Source organism: Micropterus dolomieu, linkage group LG14 (assembly GCF_021292245.1).
Source record: "Micropterus dolomieu isolate WLL.071019.BEF.003 ecotype Adirondacks linkage group LG14, ASM2129224v1, whole genome shotgun sequence".
NCBI classification, from domain to species: Eukaryota; Metazoa; Chordata; class Actinopteri; order Centrarchiformes; family Centrarchidae; genus Micropterus; species Micropterus dolomieu.
This window is the reverse complement of record NC_060163.1, coordinates 14,414,807-14,436,156: the sequence shown is the minus strand read 5'-3', so window position 1 is coordinate 14,436,156 and position 21,350 is coordinate 14,414,807. Positions and strand designations below refer to the sequence as shown.

The 21,350-nt window shown below is 40.0% G+C and overlaps 1 protein-coding gene across 1 annotated transcript in view; it reads left to right on the top strand.

The window, feature by feature from the left end:
- nrg3b (neuregulin 3b) overlaps window positions 1–21,350 on the top strand; it is a 189,224-nt gene that overhangs the window by 155,608 nt on the left and 12,266 nt on the right. The window contains 4 exon segments of the mRNA XM_046069874.1: window positions 3,524–3,597; window positions 9,899–9,925; window positions 13,816–13,918; window positions 16,131–16,257. Of these exon segments, the coding sequence (XP_045925830.1) occupies window positions 3,524–3,597; window positions 9,899–9,925; window positions 13,816–13,918; window positions 16,131–16,257 (331 nt within the window).

The following is a 21,350-nucleotide window of genomic DNA, read 5'->3' as shown; positions in this document are numbered from 1 at the left end:
AGACAAACAGAAAGCAACCCCAGACGTAAACAGATAACCAGACAGGCATTGTGCCTTTGGGTTTGTGATTCAGAATACTAACTAGGCATCTCAGCTCACACCCCTGTATAGAAGGTGTTATGTAGGGCAGAGCCAAGCAATGGGAGGGGTGGAATTATTTACCCTTGAAATATGAGTGGTCGCTTTGGGTTCCTCCCTGAATTGTGCGGTACATGATTGGCTGTTTGACTCAGATTGGCAGGCTGACTTAAAAAGAGACAGTGCTTGTGTTTTATACCAAATCAAGGAATCTGTTTTTAACACAGGGATGCCTAAAGTTTATATCTGGCCACCCAGAAAGTGGAATCTGTAACTTGAACATTTGTCAAAGCTTAAGCTTCCCTCTTTCCTCTAATATGCATTTGACAACTTTTCAAACAAGAGGTTAACACAGACGTGTCCTTTTCGCATTGGATGTACCGTATGATGGATAAATGTGTCAAAACTTCAGCTTCTCTTGAGATTCTCTTTTTTATTTCAATCCCCTCCCACTGTGGCCCGGACTTAATTTCTCCCATACAAAAGCAGTTTTAATTTGGTAATTAATCTGATATCTTTGCATTAGTCATTTGGACTGGTGCTTTACGCATCATATGGCATGTTCTTTTGCATATTCCATTTCACTGTAAAATGTTCAGCCTGATTTAATGGGCTATCTCTACGGTGAATAATGATAACTTTTTAAATGGATGTTCTGTTTCAAGGCATCTATTTCAGATCACTTAAATCATGTTGGCTTTTGCCTAAAATGCATACTGAGTGCATAATGAACAATGACCATAACAATTCAACTGATGCTATTCAGCAGAAAATGTGTTATTATACTAGATACTGTATTATGCAACTAATTAATCAAACCAGTCCTGGTTCCCAAGTGCACAGTGGTGAAGGACCAGGCAATATACTTGATACAATGGCTTAATCTTTAATCTATCTATTTTAAGATTTTGTAAACTTGCAAAGAATGATCTGTATTACTAATGAGTGTTTCCCCAAAATACCTAAAGGAATGACCAATAGTCTGACCAAAAACAAATTAATTATATTGTGGATTTCACTTGAAAATGTTTGATTTTGTCAATGTTCAGCCAAAGTATAATCTATTGGGAGGTCTGTATGCTGCTCAGTAGGACAACATAACATGACATAATCTTGTGTATGTGGTGAAAGAAAGAGTTGAGGGAGAGTTTGCTGAGTAACGGGGTATTGCATTTGCCAGGGTTTTTTTAGCGCTGATTAGGAAGTCTGGCTGTGGGAGAGACAAGGACAGGAGAGAATCAAGTTCTTAATCCTGTCCTTTGGTTGCCTGAGCCCAGAGCTATAAAGGTTTTGTGTGTTTTGCATATTCCTTTGGAAATGAAATGACACAAAGGGTTTGAGGTTTGAGATTTAGATGGTTTAATTCACACATCAGTTGAACAGTAATGAGGCCCACTATTTAAAGGTGCATTTAGTAAGTTTTTACTGCCACATAACACAAAATGACCGTTTTAAATGATCATGCCCCACAGCTTCACAGGGACGCTGATTACTGGGAACAGCACTGAGAGCTTAAAAGCTTTCCAAGCTCACTTTCTAGCACATCATTTAAAACATTTTGTACATCTTTCAATTTGTTTTTTTTTTTAAAGCTGTTATATGTTTGTGTATACATAACAGTGTTATAAGTGCTATATATAGTAAGTCATACAGAATATCATCTGTTGTAACATATATATTTACAATGGATGAAGCAGCTATGTGCAGTGGGATGTGAAATGGATTGCTTATAGTGAAGAGAGAACTGTCCCCTGACTCTGCAATTGTACAGAGATTCATAGCCTCCTTCAACTCACTGTTTTGTCTTTCTGGCCCATAACTGTACTGTTTTACTGAATACCAAAATTGCACTGTGCCACCTGTTCTGCACGCCATAACCTCACCTCAACCCACCGTGACAGGAGCATTTTCATTGGAGCCACAAAATCACCAAACAGGCGCAAGCTGAAAAAATGGACGCCCATAGAAAATGCAGATGCATTTGCATTAGCACCACCATCAGCTTTGAGCCAGTGTGAAATTAGAGGACCACTGTGTACTGTGTCCTATTTATTTTTCATCACTTGTACAGTTCCAGACTGCATCATAGAGAGAAAAACAGGAGAGATAGATAAAATTTGCACATATTGAGCTGAGACACACTAAACAAATGGAGCTGAAGCCGCAGCTTGAGATGTAAAAACAAAGAAAGATGACACAGTCTATCACAGTTTTCACTCTTATCCCAGCCTTAACCAACAACTTGTGATCTCCACTGCTGCTCAGTTCAGTTCAGCTGTTGTTGACAGTGTTGTTGTTTTTTTTTTATTCAAGCTATCAGGTCAAGCCAAGCTAAGTGAGACCGAATGGTCCACTTCTGCCTGTCACTCATCCAATACGTCATACTGTATGTGGGATTGGTGACACTAGCGGAAATGTGGTGGATGGATATTGATGGATTATGCGTGACTGTAAATCCCCACAGTTTACCTACAATATGTCATCGACTGATGGAATACAGAAAATATAGACAACTCTGACAGATCGCTCGCTCATGTACAAGTTTATGTTGAAACAGACACATCAAAACAAATCCCCCAATTGTCTCCCCTAAGCCGCAAAAGAGGAGAGGGATGGATCAGCCCACTGGATGTGCTCACAGCATGGCCACTATTGAAGATGGGAATAAAAATGCCTCTTTGAGACAAAAACTATTGAGGATTGTGCCAAACTAGGGCTGAGTGCTGAGGAACAACTCCAAACTTTATATTTGTGGGTTATATTCTTGTGTAACTTTAGTAGTCTTTTATTCTGACGCTACTGGTATGTTTCTTTTTTTCATGCTTTCATTCATTCAGCACAGCATTGGTAAAAATGCTTAAGAATTATACATGCATCATAATGTATAATGACTATACAGTGTTTTTGCAGATTAAAGGTTATTGCGAAAACATTTCAAGACACAGCCAAACTTCAGATGTCATAATTTCAGTGGATATAATTATGACTTACTGAGGGATCTGCAGGCATCATCAGTGCATTTGCTTGTGAAGGCAAATATGTGTGCCAGGACTTTGTTTATATGAGTGTTCCAACTATGCCAACTTCCCTTCCACTGTAGATCTTGCGTCGTCTGCATCACGCCAAGTACTCTCCATCCCACTTCCCCATTTCTTCCACTGGGACCTGGCATTCCTGTCAGTCATGTGCTATCAGTGAGGCTGCAGGCGCTGCTTATGCCTGCCCAACTATCTTCCCCTTCTTCTCTTTCTTCTCACCCCACCCCTCCCAACAGTTTCTGTGTATCTCCCTCCACCGCCTCAGTCCTCAGTGAGCACACTTTTTACCGTCCATTCAGTCTTCTTTCTGGGATTCCTGCTCTCAACTTTCTTTATCTTCAGCTGATAGTTCATGCGGTACTTACTTTTAATCTCCGTGTTTGTTTGTTTTTTTGTCTCTCTTGCAGGTGTAAGGAAGGCTACCATGGACTACGCTGTGACCAGTTTGTACCCAAGACAGATGCTATCTTGTCAGACCCAAGTACGTTCTCTTTTCTATTTTTTATCCTACAGTGATGGTGTATTGATCTGCGGCATGAAAACAAATTCATAACAAGGACATGTTACATGACCTTGAGCGAATCTCTGACTATACTGTTTCAGTCAACATGATAAATATACTGTAAATCAAGTGAGATCAGCCTTTTGATAACTCTTACAGCACAGGGTAGTGTAGTCCTCTGGGCCCTGAGACTGCATAAAAACTAGCTTCTGGAGCATCTTGGGAACCTGGGGCCTAAGGATTCAATCATCCCTGGTTCAAGTACAACGAGGGACTTGAACCAGGGATGGTCACTACTGCCCATCAGTATGCTACTGAATCTCTTTCTACCCTCATTTCCTCTCAGTTCTGTAATGTCAACTTATTAATGGAGGCAAATAGTACTTCAAAACACACAGAAAAAATTATTTCCAGTAAAGAGAGAGCCATTTGATGATGTTTTCATAATCCGAAACTGATTAGTGCAGAATATAAAGTACTTTAATCCTGTCTAAGATTTTTAAAAAAGTTTCATTTTTAGAGCCACTAAAGTTTTATAATAGCGATTTCTCTAACATAAAATGAATACCGGATAACATAAAGTTACATAGCTAAAGTATATTAAGAGTTAATGTTACAATACCTGTGTTACAGCATTTAATTCATAAGAACATGTTTTTAGTCACTGAATTATCCTTTAGGCTTATTATTTCCATTTTGTGTGGTCATACATTAATGGTGTCATAAAGTGGATATTTTCTTTTGAATCTCAATTATTACAACAATAAAAATATATATATTTAGTTAGACGCAGTCAAAATGTGTATAATGAGACTGTGTATCTTTAATGGCCTGCATGGGTACAGTGCTACCATGCAGATATTAGAATTAAACCCTGTGAATAAAACCTCCTGAATCTTTTATTACAGTCTTTAATCTTGTTTTGCTTTAGTCTAGCAAAAGTTTCCATTGTTCATGAAAAACAGTTCCCCTGGAGTCTTTGAATTCCCATGACAGCTGTGTAGTGTAGTTAAAAAATAAAGCAAAAGTCAGAGGTACAAGGAGCAGAAATTGGAGGCCCCGAGCCTTTCCTATGAGACTGCGGCTTTACAAATTCACACTGTTTTATGGAGTAACTTGGCTCCTCTGCACCAAGAGTCTGAGAGAAAACTTAACTCCTATAACCTTCTGTTTGATGGTGCCAGGTCTACCGAGAGTCTATTAATGGGGTCACAAGCCAGTGTCACGAAGCATGTTTCATGCTCCCTCATGGCACTCAGTTTTCACAATGGGATGTTTTTATCTAATAAGACATCGATATTCCTGTGTGTCCGGATCAGGAGATTTTGATATTGGTTTTTGAAATAAGCTGAATCTTACTGTTTTTTGCCTGAAAATGGATAAAATGCCCAATGTGTTAATAAGAAACAAATACAGTAGATTGAAACACATTTATAGGGCATTTTCATTTATTAAAAATGTATAAGACAATAAGCCTCACAAGGGAAAATATAAAAGAGTGTTTGTTTAATGTGGTGTATGCATTTTTTATGCGCACATCCCTGCTTTAAGACTCTGCAGTAACATTTACTGTATAAACATTTGACCTTATTTACAAATGTAAAAACTATATTTCCTGCAGTGTGTGAGCTTACTGAAAACACTTCATCAAAATTATTCTTGGGAAAAGATTACTATGAATAACTCACTTTAAAATATAGCAGGGTTGAAGCCGAAAATTAAAATGGATGGATTTTGTCAGTGGATTAAACACAACAATCTATCTTTCAGCTGACTAAAACCTGTGTTTCAGGGACATGCATCTTTTACAGTCGCTAAAGGTAAGCCTGTAAAACAGATGGATCAGTGTGTGGGGAAAACACAATACTTCAATGTATGACTCTCCCAGACAACAGCTTTAACACCTAAACTACAAAGCTATATTTGCACTGTTGCTGCTCTGGTTACTGCTCATGTGTTGTAGCCAGAGTGGTTTAAGGCAGTGATTCCCATCCTTTTCATCTTGGGACCAGTTAAATCAAAGCTATATCTTATTAGCAGCCCCCCTCCGCCACAGATTGCATATATCTACGAGGTGTAAATAATGAGCCACAGAGATTTTAAGCAAATTCTAGAATAAATATAATTTTGTCTGAAACAATTAATAATATATTATAACTTATACATCAAAGAAAGTGTAATTATATAAAATGTGAATGTATTTAGAATCCAGCATAGCTGGGGGGAATAAAATGCATACAAATAAATATATGGAACAACATTTCCACATATGCACAATATTCCAGTAGTATTTTGGGAGAGAGAAAACATTCTGTAGGTGGAAATTTTGCTCGGTTGCTACAGTAAGAAGGTGGTGAGTGTTGGTACATCTCATACTGTAGGCAAGACACCACACCTCCCATCACAGATGTGTCATTAAATTAGGCTCCATAGCAAACTGTTGTAGCCCAGAATCATCCCCATCCACCCCCGGTGTGTACGCTACATAAGTACATATATACACAGCCTGCATATGAACAGTGATCTAAAGTGAAGCCTTGCCAGACCTGTCATGAATATAAAAATTTAAATTGAAAGCAAGTATACTTGCAAGTACTTTCCAGTATACTTTATTATGGTTATGTAAGCTTTTGCTTTCATCTAACTGAAGGATTTGAGGGGCTTGAAGGCCAAACACCAATCTTGTGAACATGTCCACTTTTCACTTTTGTGTTGGATTTTCAGGTTGTGTTGAAATGTTTTTCTTTTGTCATTTTTCCTCTTTTTTTTAAGTTGTGTTGTATTGCCTTCTATTATGCAACATCGTGCTGTATAGTTGGGATCCTGTACAGCCATGAAAGCGTGTCTAATGGTTCTGTTAGTACAAAGTTTATAATGTTTATACATGATAAATGTAATTTATATAATAGTATGTATTTATAACAATAGGTTGGTACATGAAATAGGTGTGTTGTCAGTAAATGGCGTAAAACTATACAGTATCCATCTAGTACATTAAAGATTTGTCAAAACTATCTTCAGTAGTAATTTTGTGCCATGAACCAAACTGTTATTAGAAAGAAAAAAAAGATTAATGGTGGCTGTAATACAATAAACTGTTTACAAATTGCCTTCTATCGTCACTCCACACATGCACCTGTTTACCAAAGAAACTGTTGTGGCCACAATCATTCAACCACCGTAAGAGATAAGTGTACCCTGGAAGATTTGAGAGAGGAATGAAGCCCATTTTGATCTCTGTTGATACAGAGTAATCTAAAATTTACCCAGATTAGCAAGGGTTTTGAGGATTATCCTGCTTTCTAAAGCCAAAATCATGTAATAACATACACACATACATGCACACACTAACAACAACTACAAGTGGGACAAGCTCCAGTGAAATTCAAATCATTGTGTGTATGCGTGTCTCTGTGTGTATAAGCTAAGTTTGTTTAATTCTACATCTTCATTTATTGACGTGACAGACACAAATCACACCTTGGGGTGAAAGAAGTTTCTTTTGCCATGCACACTTTTCTCATTTCACCCTTTTTTCTCTCTCTCTCTCTCTCTCGCTCTCTTTATTTTTTTTTTTTTTGCTGAAATCGATCTCTTTGCACCTTTCAGTCACAAATCATCCATCGCCCCTCATCCTTTGTCTTGTTATTGACTGGCCACAAAAGCAGCCACTCAAAAGAGCAGTACACACAATGCCACTCCGTCATGCACACATCCTTACAGAGGTAGAAAGAGATGCGGGGACTGTTGTGCACATCTCAAAAGCTCAGGGACAAAAGGAGAAAGAGGCTCCCTGCCAGGTACTCCAGCTGTACTGCTGTGAACTCAGCTTTGGAAATGAGTTGGGGAGAAGCTGCTGGGGTCGTAGTGGTGCACAGTGGGGAAGTGTTGGGGTTCAGGAAGGCTGCAATTTAGTTTATAACCGGTAAAACTCCGGAATGAGTTTAGAACATGATGCTAATAGTTTTCAATTTGGATAGTTGCACCATTTAGACTATGATGTTTGGTGGAAGACTGAAGAGGGGGATTAGGGAGGTGAGCTGGCGGTTGGTTTTAACCAGCTTTACAAAGAGGAAGAAGGCAAGCCTCTAATTTGAACTATTTATCTCAGATATTAGGCCTGGTTTAAGTAGCTACACAGGATGTTGGGTTCAGTAACACACAGACACACACACACACAAATACACACAGGCGCATTGGCTTCCTAGTTCCCTGCTCACCCAAGTGAAGGAGGGGATTAAGGATTTGATTCACTCCTGCCATTGTCTCTCCCACTCACCAGATTTCTGCCTCTTAATCGGGCCAAGAGCATCTGACATGATGCACAGGTATTCTCCGAGCTTTCTCAAGGCTCCCACAAGACACTGTAAGTGATTCCCCCAGGTGCTTTGAGTTGCCAGTACGAAGGATTGGGAGCCTGTGCGTATTATGATTGGTGAATGTCTCCAGACACAGCAATTCCAGCGGATGGGATATGTATCAGTGTTGTAATGACATCATCTGCACAGGCTGTGACAGTCAGGGCGATTTAGAGTGGAAAAGTGCTGGCTGTTGCCATGGGCAATCTCAGGGAAAGGCTTGAATGGATAATACAGATCAGGCAACATCAGTAAGTTACTGCATTCAGTTATTTGGCCTTGCCAAGTGTTTGTGCCACAGTGGCGGTAAGCACCTAGTAACAAAAATGTCAACCATATCTTAATCATGTAGTTATTTCTCATGGCAAGGCTAACTCCTCATGGCAAAGAGCATATTGTCCGCTGGCCAGAATTGATTGGCTGTTTTTATCATTAGTTTGTGAGTTGCTGTGAGACTGAATCAGTAGGAGCATGTAATAAATGCTGACATTTGGTAAATAATCACCATGGCTGCAGTAGATAAATCTGGAAATGATTACTTAAATTGTGTTCAATAAGGACACCTCCTTCCTATTTAAAAAGAAAAACATAATTTAATTTTATAAATGATTGATTAATTTGGGGATTTCAGACCTGCTTTTCAGGCTTTTTTCTCATTTATCTCCTGTTATCACTGCAATCATGAAAATCCCCTTGCCTCATTAAGAATCTGCCAGGGAGTCGTAGAGTGAATGACAAACTTGGCTTTGTATTTAATATGTCTAAATGCTCTCTGAAACTTTCCCTAAATGTCATGACTTTGCTAACTGTATTTCAAATTTGATCATTCACATTAAAAAGACCTATTTCCTCTTATCACACCCCTTAATAGAGCGAGATAACCTTATGCAATTATTATAGTCCATTCATCCAAATGTTCACTTGTCTCTTGCCTATCTGAATCTTGCTCAAGTTCTTTGGGGTGTTTTCGTTTTCCCTCTAACATATAAAGCCACAGCACTGACAGATTGTCCCATGGTACAATCAAAATGTGTCCAGGAACAGATGTTTTTTTTCTTTCTCTCTGTTAGCCACTTTTTTGGAGAGTGCCCACCACATAATCTGTCAGGAGCTTGGCAAGCCGCATTCTATTTAAAACTCAAACCACCTCTGTCAGAAAAGCAATTACTAGTGAGGGTTTCATTTTAATTTAAATGAGATTACATTACAGTGACATGAAAAAGGGGCACTGTCAGGATGGAAAGAACACGAGTGCTCCTTTTTATCTGTTTCCTCAGCACTGGGATTGGGGGGAAAGACTTAACAGCATGAAGACTGTGTGTGTGTTTGTGTGTGTGTGCGAGAGACAAAGACATACAAGAGTGTAATGTACTGTATGCCTATGGGTGCACATGTAAGTGAACGTGTGTGTTAGTGGGGCGCATCTTAAAGCGACCAGCTTGTGAATATTGAAAAGCTGTGCGTGGAGACAGAGCAGGACAATTACTGCAATGCCTCAGGCTCAAATCAATATAAAAGGCCTGTGCAAAGCAACGTCAGTGACATAAAGCTATATGATATGTCATTTTCAACTTTTATTTTCCCGATCCTTCCTCTAATCCTCTCAGCCCCCATATCTTTGTTGTTTTCTTTCTTCATTCAAAGCCACTGCAGGCTGTATAAATTCAGAGTGTATCACGGAAAAGCATACCAAGCATCTTGGGCTGGGTGGCTCATTACCTGGTGCACAAGGGAGAGCCATGTCAGAGAAAGCCGTCAAACCAACTTTATGGAGTGTGTGTATCCCTAAGGTGAATTCTGAGTAAGATACAGGCACATTATGTTGTAACTGTTTTTCTCTCCCCCCCCCACCCCCACCCCCCTTTGTCTGTGTTTACCCGTTCCCTCCATTTTCTTATGCTACCCGGCCTTGAATGGAACAGCGGATGAACTTGGTATCGAGTTCATGGGTAAGACAACTTTTCATTGGCTCAATCAATCTTTTATGTGCTTTACACCTGTGAAATACCACATACAAAACACACAATCCAGCACAACAAGGCCACTCACCTTGGAAAATTAATGCGGGCCAGTCGCCATGGAAACACAGTGGTGGTGAATTAGGCGTATTCTGTCTGCATGAATAACAGTACCGTTAGACAGGAGTGATGTAATGAGGATAGAGCAATGAAGACAAGACTGCAGCAGTTCATGTGTGAATGTGTGTCTGCTCGCCTGCTACATGTATGTAGTGTCTGTTTTGTAGCAATTTCTGTGTACATTATATATGGTGTCAAAAAATGTTTTGTGTTGTGAGTTACTTCATCTGGATTTACAAAATGATTTATCTAAAAGCCTGGGCAACCACAAAATGTCTACCAATGGAATAAGAGGCAGTTAAAATACAATTAAAACGTGTTTTGGAATTTCGTTGATATTACTTTAGTTACTTTCAAACCATCTAGCCCTCTTTCTTTAATAATTACACACTATTCTTTGTCCAGAGGGAATATATAATCCCTGATACTCACACAGACACACACAGACTCTACCACACATGTACTGTTTTTCATTTTCCCTTTGCCATCTTTCCCTCACTCTCTGGCTCCCTTTTGTGCATACATAAAAACCAACATTGCATGCTGTGAAGTTTTCCATTAACAAGGCTTCATACACTGCCATCACGTCACACGCTTGCTCCGGGAAATAGACGGAAGGAGACGACACTCTCAAAGGGAGAAGCCCACCGTGCACACAATATTCCTCAGTTTGGTAGTTTTAATGTTAGGGACTAAATTAGTTCAGAATGCTACTGCAGGTGGGTGGATTCATTAGAGGAAATGAGAACAGGATTGATCGATTTATAGCTGGACAGATGACAGAGGTAAGCCCTGTGCATCCTCACTTCCTTATTCATTGTGTTCCTTTATGACTTCGTCTTCTGCTGTTGCAATGAATCCTTTGATAGTGGTTATATAAGTCCGATATGTGACAGTCTGAGACAGTCAGTCAGAATACAGCAAAGCCCTGTTTGAAGTGAGATTGAGTGCTCGAACTATGATCTTGTCTTTTGATTTTCTTGCATTCTTTGGGCCAGCAGCTGAAGCTTTGTGTGTCTCGCTAGTTTGCCCTGATTTATTTCGGGCTGAGAACCCCATTTTGTCATGGATACTTTAGCATGGTCTGGCATTTTTTTCCGTCACGTGGAGAGTGATAGCAATGACATAGCTGGCCATATGGGATTGTGTTGTCCTTGTGTAAATATGATATGGCTTAGCCAATATAGCTGAGGCTGTTCAGTTAGTCTAATTTTAAGAATGCCTTGTAGGCATCAGGCATGAAAGGCCTGTAATGGTTTTATGTACAGACTGCATGTTGGTTTTTCCTTGCAGCCATTCAGCAGAGCTTTATAAACAGCTGTTTTTATGTTACGATTTTGGAAAAGCCTATTTCATCTATCTCCCCCCACCCACACCCACACACACACACACACAAAAAAAGGCAGAGGCTTGTCTCAGGTGGTGCTCCACATGAGCGCTGATGTGTTGGCAGAGAAAGATATTTCCCATGTATTTCAAAGATGCAACCGTCATAAAGGTCATTGCACTGATGGTAAAGGCCGGAGAGTTTACAGGGGGCACAAATATAAGATATATAGGTAACGTCAGTTGTTTATTTGTAAAGTGACGCATGAAGATATCCACGGCTGTGTTCCGGACAAATTACAAGGTTGTTCAAGAATCTGCGAGTCAAAAACTTGTTGACAGCTCCACCACTCTCTTCACAAGTTTCAAAATACTAGTGTCAAATACGTGAATTGTTTCTATTATGCATAATTGAGCCTGCCAGATATACCTCAGGGTTGATATTATCGGCTGTATTGGCTTATTATAGTTTTACACTGTATATAACCATCTATATTAGCAGATATACCTGAAGACATTTCAGTATACTAAACTGAAGCCAATCGTCATTTCTCCCAGTTAAAGTTCATATATTTATAGATATTACTTATGATTTAATTTCTTGTAAGATTTACTGTATGAAATAGAGTCATATGTTATATTAACTTTATAATATAACATATTAGTCAATGTCATACTTTCATCTTTGCTAATAAGTTTATTTTTCTTCTGGGAAATATACTGCCCCAAACATATCTTTAACACAGCTCTTATAACCGTATCTGATGGATCCTAGGCAAAATGTCCACTATATTGGTATGAAAAAAACACAAATCTAGGTACATATATTATTATATATTGCTCAAAAATCTATATATTGTTGTCAATATCAGAAATCCGGTACCAGCCAGACTATGATGAACAATATCGGCCTGTTAGTCACACGCTTAATTGCTCTTTTCAAGATGCCAACTTTAAATTGTCATTATTTGAATCCATTATTTATAACATTAATGCAAAACCAAAAATGTGACCAAAATCAAGCACATTTGCAATTTGTCAGTTTGGAAGTATTAAATATGCATTAGTGTGTCACAGCTGGCCACCCCCGCAGCATTTCTTTGGACTGTTTATTTCAATTCAAACCCATCCTGCCTCCTTTTCACAGGAGCCGAGTGGGCCGTTTGCACTCTGATGTGTGTATATACCATGCATTTATATCCACGTTATAACTCCAGGATGTGTTCATATGTTATCTTTATCTTTTGCCAGAAGCATTGTAATATTAAAAAGGTTTCCCACCGGTTTGAACTCACCACCATAGTTACACCATACGATCCCTCAAATGTGTTGATGCAGCACTGATGTGATGCAGAGGAAGAAAATGAAAGAAAAAAATGGTGCAAACAGACTGCTTGTTTGCACTCCAGTGTGCTTTCAACACAAGAAGCTCTCCAACAGTCACTGTGCCTATAAAACAAGAGTTGTAGGAAGTTGATAAACCTGGGTAGACAAGCACGGATGAAGACGACCTCCCAGGACAGTTCTCTGTTGACAGCATCAAAAGCCTCAAAGACAAGCCCTCAAAGGTCATGGACAGGTTGTGGTGATGTTTTCTGCACTTTACCCTGCAGTTGTCAAGGTGCTGGGATCAGACACTGGGGGATTGTATTGTTCTTGAGTGACTGAGTAATGTCACAGGAGGTTATGTTCAAGATCCTGAATGACAGTGGGACACAGACATCTCACCAGCTCTCCACAGTTGATGTCAGTGGATAACTAACATACCAACATGCAGGTTTTAGATTGCGCTCATTTTTGACCACTAGACTATTTGGAGTCATAAGCCCATGCGTGCACCGCCTTCACCCCTGCACCATGCACTAAGCTGTGCAGCTCCGCAATCCAGCTGCTCAGTCACACAGATATCTTCTGGGATCAACTGCTACTTGTCCCAGCTGCTTCTGACCCTAAGCCTCTGCTGCTGATGTGCAGGGGTCTGACAAGAAGCTCCGGGAGCATTCATTTGCTGCTAATTCCCTGTCACCATCAGTCTCTGAATACTGACACACATACAGTACATGCACGCACACACTCAGTGTGGCCCCTGCTGTGCAGACAGTCCATCGGTGTTGCCTGCTGGGTTTGTCTGAACGAAATGATTATCACACTTCACTTAGCACATGTCACTGAGCCCTGTCTGTGTCTGCCATGTCCCTATCCCATGCTCAAACACTGACATTTACTGACAGCAGCATTGGTCGCTTTATGCTAATGCAGATTGTGTGTAGATGTCTATGAGTGGCTTTGTGTGCACGTCCATCCACCGTTTGTGTGAGTTCGTTATGTTAATTCATGATGAATTTCTTCCTCCCTGCTCAGTCACACCCACATACCCATATCCTTTGTGTCACAGTAGAAATTCAGGGGCCTGAACTGTATTCTCTCCTCCGCAGAGAGTGGTGACACCTACCAGAGGCAGGTGCTGTCCATCTTCAGCATTGCCTCAGGGATCTGTCTTCTTGGAGTGGCATGTATGGCTCTCTACCGCCGCAACAAGTGAGTGATGCCAGCCAGCACCACATTAGTAGAGTATGCCCCTGGCTGTGCAGAAAGAGCACTTTACTATTATGGCATGGAGCCCAATGAAATTCTAAGTGTGAGTCAGCTAGAGGATGTTTTAGCAGGGCATCAAATCTAAATTGCGTAGGATGCATTTGGGACAGATACTCATGTAAGATTTATTTGTAAAGTGGTTTTAGTAAGCAGGTGTGTCACAAAATGCTTCATCCAAAACAAAATACACAGATAAGACAGGGGCAAGAGTAAGTTCAAAAACATTAACCGTGTGTGTACATGTGTGCGGATAAGAGGGAATCACGAAGTGCGAAAGCAGCCCGCCAAAGTCAATTACTCACCGCAGGGAAGAAGAAAGTAAAGGAATGTAGACAAACAAAAGTAATAGCAGAGTGTAAAGGGGCATTTAATGTAGCTTGTGTTGATTGAATTGGTCTTGATAAATAAAAATTGGTTTTATTTTCAGTACTGTAGCACTCTAAGTAGTGCCAGTGCCAGCGTGACCAGAGAGTCCTGGCTCAACGGTACAAATAATGTCCCGGAAAGTAACCAAACCCAGAGTCCTTGTTAAATTGAATTTCTTTTCCCCAAATGTTGTTTGACAGTTTCTCCTACTAAATACTTATTCTGCTCTTCGGTAAAGACCTACACTTTCTTCGAATGAGTACTTCACAGAGAAGATTAACGAGTGAAGTTGCATTCTTGATGGTATTTGAAGACTATACAGAGGAGTTAGAGAGAAGAGAGTTACTTATACATTTTTAAAGATTCATAAAAAGGAAAGTCAAAGCCCTGTTAATTATATGTACTTATAAAACTCGATCACTGCTTTCAGTGTTCTTTCAAGAAGTTAGTCATTTGGTTCATTCTTTTTTTGAGAGTGGGTCACAGCACTGGGTGTCAGTCCATCCAAACCATCAGTTAGTTGCTGTTTAGTTTCTTGTTTTTTTCACCAATTTAGTCATTTACTTCCTAAATTTGAACATTTTGCCATGTCCTTTGCACAGGAAACATTTAACAGGCCCCAGCTGCAGAGAGACTTTAGCAACCTAGTATTTAAAAATGAACATTTAATGGTGAATTAACATTTAATCCAAAACTCTTAAGCATCAATTAATTTTTTAATCCAATCAAAGTTTAATCCAAAATGAAGGAACACTATATTTAGCATAGCTAAATGATGCCATTTTACTTTTCTTTCTCATATTTTGTTTATTAGAGCTTTTTAATGTTAAAGATTGGAACTGATTGAAACCAAGTTTAAACAAATTTCAGCTTGACATGTTCACTTGACAGTATACATTAAAACATGTTATCAACCAGAAATCCTCCTTATATTCCCCTAACTCTGATGTCTCTGGAGGTATTTCTTTTCCTAGAATATTATCACAAAGGCATGTAATGGAGGTTTCACGGTACATTGCCTTGATTACATTTTCACTTGTGCACGACATCTTCTCTCATAATGCTATGTCTCTTGCCAGTTTAAGCATTTTCACCTCCATCAAACCTTCAGTTAAAGCTCTAGGAAAAAAAAAATCCCACATGTGAGTTGCAAATTGAGTGATGTTCATTTTGTCACTTTGACCTTTAAAGGCACATTTGACAACGGTTGTCAAATCTCGTTGTTTTGCTTTAAGATCAATCAAAAGTGGCAATTTTCTTTTTGTGAAATAATATAAATGGTAATTCATTGTCACATTTCCAAAATACACGCCTGTCTAGAATGAATAGTAGTAAAGTGAAATCCTTCCTTGAATAGGCAACTGTGATAGTTTACTGGCAGGACTCAAAGCTTATGTACTATTTGTGATGTATGTGCCTGTTTTCACACACATCTTACTGGGTATTAAAAGTAATTACATCTTGGGAATAAAGGGTAACAAATCAATAAATATAATCACCTACCTTGCTGTTACATGTGCATCTAAAGACCAGGCCAAGTGGGTGGTAGAAATCAACGACTGGACTGAAAACTGTTATCAGAGCGTGTTATCATTAGACGGGAGATAGGAAATACCCTTATAGTGAAGTATACCACCATGGTCATTTTTCCTGCTTGTTTCCGTCTCATTGAAATATATATATATATATTTTTAATTACTGTCTATAATGTCAACAAGTCTGGATTACCTCATTTTAGTCATAAGATTGCAATCTCTGTCTTTCTCTCTGTACCTGCCTTCCTCTACAGAAGACACAGGGAAAAACTCCAGGCTCATTTCTCTGATAGCCGCAGCCTGAGAGACTGCGGTGTCAATGCCTCTGGCCTCATGTCAAAATCTACTCCCAGGCTTCAATACAGCTTTCAACTCCAAAAGGTAAATCTTTACGTATTGTTGATTTATTTCCAGTCATATCTTTATCATCATTATCATCTGTTTCATCTTAACATGCGTAGCACTTCTCTAAAAACAGAGTTTAAAGTGCTTGACAGAATGATGTATGATGTGTGTCTTAATAATTTCTCTACTGGCAGAAGCTCTTTGTTCACACTTATATCTGATATGGACTGAGAGGGGAATTACAGTTTAAAATAAATGCATCATGTGTTAAACAGGAAAAATCTGCTTGTCCTGTTCACATTGACAGATTCCTTTGACACACTGCAGATTGGAAATTCTAATCTGTGCCGTGTCATGGATCCTGAATTCACTATGCAAGCACAGCAACAATTCTGTAGAGTACACAAATAATGTTAAAATGGCACTTTGCTAGTGGTATTTTACTACTGAGAATGCCACAACTGTAATTTGCTGGCACATTCACTTGCCATATTGAAGCATAATGGAGAAGTGAGGCCACAGTGCTATCCACCGTCACCGTGCCAGAAGGTCCCAGGTTCAACCCCAATTGCCCCGGCCTTTCTATGTGGAGTTTGTGTGGGTTTCCTTCAGGTGCTCCATTTTCCTCCGGGTGCTCCGGTTTCCCCCACCATCAAAAACATGTTAGGTTCTTCAGTCAGTCATTGACCAGACACTGTATTATAATCTGGAGTTGGTCCCCGGGCGCTGTACGGTGGCTGCCCGCTGCTCCCTTCAGGGATGGGTCAAATGCAGAGAATGAATTTCGCTGTGTATGTGACAAATAAAGTACCACAATAACAATAAAGTACCTTTACCTTTAAGAAACACAACACCAAAACATTTTGGAGACAAACAGTGCAAGCCCAAGGAGAAAAATTTCATTTTGGGATTTATTTCACGTGATGAAAAAAATCATAAAAACAAACTCCTGGTTAAGTAACATGAAATGGCAGCGTGGAACAGAAAAAAAGTAGCTTAAAATGATTTACAAGCCACCACGGGATGCACTGGCAGATTGTGGAAGACAGAACTGACCCTGAGCAGGTGGAGGATGTAGATGGCACTGATATGGCTGATCTCTCCACAGTATCCCAAGGTAATTGGAGCCTAATGCACACTGGTAAAGGTCTCATCAAAAGAGTGCAATCACCATAACGCATTAGCACTTTCCTGAATGCACCCTCTTTGTAAGGTGTTGGAAAAACGGTCACATATTGTGCTCATTTATTATTTGCTCCTGCACACTTTTTTTTCATCTTCATGAGATGTTTTTTTTTAAATTTGAATTTGTTCTGTGTGCAGCTTTCTTCCATTGTTTGAAAAAGTAGTACCCATCACTACTTTCCTATCATATATCTGTGCTAATGTGCACCTGCTCTTTCTAGATGTGAAAATCTCTGTGTTACTGACCTGATGTGAATGATAAATCATTCACATCTTATTTTTACACTCTAAATTAAATATGCATGTTTAAAGGTAGGTAGTGAGCATTCTTTACTGATTACAAACAAGAGGGTGGTGCGCCTGTTTGATAGCCAACACATGTGTTTTATACAGTCTCAATCATGTTCAGCCTTGCTCTGTCATTTCTGTGTTAGTACTTTGCCAAATGTGGCCTGTGCTGAGGCTCTTTAATAACACAACAGTGTCTAGTGTCACACACTGAAACAAACACCCCTCAAGCTAGCCCCGCCCACGGAACTGCAGTTGGCACAATCTGAAAGCTTTTTGAGGGTGTCATTGGAAATTACAGCTTTGAGTGGCTGACAGCTAAGAAGTGGTACAACATTTGGTGTAAATGTTATAGCTGTTAATTAGATGTGTTTAAGTCAAAGTAAAAAATGAATTTCAGATAAGCCAGAACACATCACATGATTTCACTGCTGCACAGACAAAAAACACCTTATAAATGAGTCCACAAAGTTCAACTGACACCAATCCTGTCTCAGCACAGTTTAATGTATTTCATTTAGATGCAGGCCTTTTGTCCCATAGCACAATAGCTGGCTATTACAGTATATTAACACCACAATGTGGTGACAGGAATGTATGGTGGCTCAGTATGTAGTGAAGCCCTGTATCTAGCTTCAAAATGCTGTCAGAGCATACACAGGGAAGAAGCCAGGAGGAAGACAAAAATAAAAGACAGTAATAACACAACAACACTGAAACAAAAGCTATAATAGAACAGTGTGAAGGAAGCTTAAGGTGGGATGTGAAAAGATCACAGGCTGTAAGAAGCCAGGAGGGGGCATGAGCTAAACAGACCAAGGAAAGATTAACAAGTGAAACCTATTTTTCCACAGATTTGACACAGCGACCCCAGACCATTGCCTCTCTCCCACCCACTCCTTCAGCTTGCAGCCATCTAGGGGAGAGGACATGTGTTATGGGTGGTGCAGCCCCATATGTTCTCTGGGTTTTTATTTAAAGGATGAGACTGAAAAAAATATTAATAAAAATGGAAATAGTTAACAAGGACAAACAGAGCAGAGTGTTCTTAAAGAGGCTCAAAACATTTCGTGTATGCTGAATAACCACTCACCATGAGAACACAGTGGTTTCTACTGTGTGCGTTTGAAGCAGTAAGGTGGAGGATGGGGGCAGTGAGTCGTAAACAAAAGGGTGGCTCTGTAGAGGCAGGTGAAGAGGGGAGGATGGAACTGAAGTCCATTTTGGTCAGTGGCTTCCATACCATCTCTATGATGAATTGACACACCAGTCCAGTATCTTTAACTTCCCCAAAAACATGTAAACTGTCTGAACTCAAGCGTTATAGACCAAGACATTTTCTCTTAAGGTGTGCTGAGTATAAATGCAAAGACTTGTGCAGTATATGCTGACATAATTGTGTAACAATGATTTCTGCAGCAGTGCTCCAAGCCTTAGCCAACCAATAAGTTACTAAATCCTCTGCACCTTTTTAAAATCAGCACCACCTGCACTGCCTTTACACTATGTGTACTTTACATCCCTGAACTATTACATCTAACTTCTGTGTGCACCTGCGCTGTCACATGTAACATTTGTACATATTTATGTGTGTCTGCAGAACAACAAGTTCAACAATTCAAAGGTTTGCTGATTGCTGTCAACAAGGTTGTCACTTTGTGTAGAAAAGTGGTGGGGACTCATATGGTGGGGAGAACATATTTTAACACTATTTTGATGAAACATTAGATGTTTGTCTATTGGATTTTGAGCATTAAACTCTTAAATTACAGCATTCTGGAGATGTTTTTTTTCAATTTATAGTGGAAATGTCTTAATTTAAATGAAGGGAAACAAAAACTGGTGTGTACCGGCCCACTTCAAGCACAGCAGGATTAATTTCAAAGCGATTTTAAGAGAAACAAAACCAAAAGACAGAAGATAATGTAACTGCATAGTTAAACACATCTGCTGAGGTAAATCAACACCTTTATAGCAATAGAATTGTGTCTCAAATTAAAAGAGATAGGGTATACACCCATGAGACACACTGCACTGAAACAGACATGCACCATCATGAAGGAATAGGGGCACACAGACTCGGAAGACAAGGCAGAAAAACTCAATTCCCATTTGCCGGAGGCTGGAGTGGTGGTAACGAACTAGCCTTACTTTAGGAAGAGACTGACTCACCCTCAGGAATGATGAAAAGCTTGGGGTGAGCATACTGTATGAATACTTCATGGGGCTAGAGAATGGTAAGGGCCACAGAGAAGTCCACAGAAATATGACCTCAGAATATTACAATAAAAGCTCTGGTGTGCCACAAGGCTGTGTTCTGTTACACCAAAGTGAGTTTGACAATACTCATATGTTCTCAGAGACGCAAGACAGAAGCTTTCATATCATCAATTCTTGAACACCAACGGCTGTTTAAAGATGATTTCTGAAAATGTTCGGATGTACAAAAAGTACCTGCAGAAGTAGCTAAGTAGATGATCATTTATTGTTAAATTCAAATATCTAAAACCCCAACTGAAAAGTTTAAATGATTGGAGCTATCTAGCAGAGTTTCAGGAGCAGGACCACACAACAATCATGCCCAATCATGCCACTAACAGCATTTCCATAAATAACCACCTAACCCATCTCCTCTTCTTCACTCTTGTATTTGAACTGAGACCAAGCAACATCAGCTCAAGCACGCTGAGCTACCATTCTGTAATGCAAATTACTACAAACGACGATCTTACTATCCCCATCGGACCTCCATGCCTGAGACACCACTTTTCACAACCCTAAAGCCGTCCAGGAAGCAGGTAAGCCCAGCTATAACTTACTCCATCTCAAGAACAGTTCACCTGGTGTATTCTCCAGCTCACAACAAGCAGCCGATCGCTGCATTACCACACTCCAGCAAGATCTCCCGACATCCAACCTTCATCTAAAATTTCCTACTGAACTGTAGCCACTCTTCAAAAAATGCTAAAAGCTAAACATTTTTTTCCAGAATGAACAACACAGCAAAACCTTTTAATGCTTTCGTGTCAGCATGTCAACACCAGCGCTCTTCAAGTCAACCAACACTGGAAATCAGGGCCCTCCATCTCTCATCAGGGTTTTCAGCAACAGCACCAGCAGCCTACATCATACAGGACTAATGACATTGAGTCATCAGCACCCCTGCCATCTAGCTCCAGTGACTACATCAGCCAGCCTTAGCAGGGGGCACCGGGATGCCAGCACCCCCAGCTTTCCACTTCTACTAACCACAGCAGCCTGCTTTAGTTGGGGCTTTTGGCACTGAGATGCCTGCAACCCCTGCTGTCTACTTCCATCAACTACAGCAGCTGGTTCCAAAAGGGGCTTCTGGCACTGGGATGCCAGCATACCCAGAATGTTCTGCAGGTCCCAACTACGCTGCATTGTGTTCTGCTGCACTGGCATATCTATTTGAACTCAGGTTTGTTCCTGTTTTGAGCACAAAGAGAACAAAACACCGTCATACAAAACTATCTTCCCAACAACACGGCTCTCGCAGTCAAGTTCAGTGAAGACTTACGAGGTACCAGAACGTCTGCTACCAATCAGTAGAGGGCACAATGATACAATTTAATAGAGTACACCCTACCCCAAGAAACCTAAACTTGTAAACAACATGACAACCCCAGCCGTCC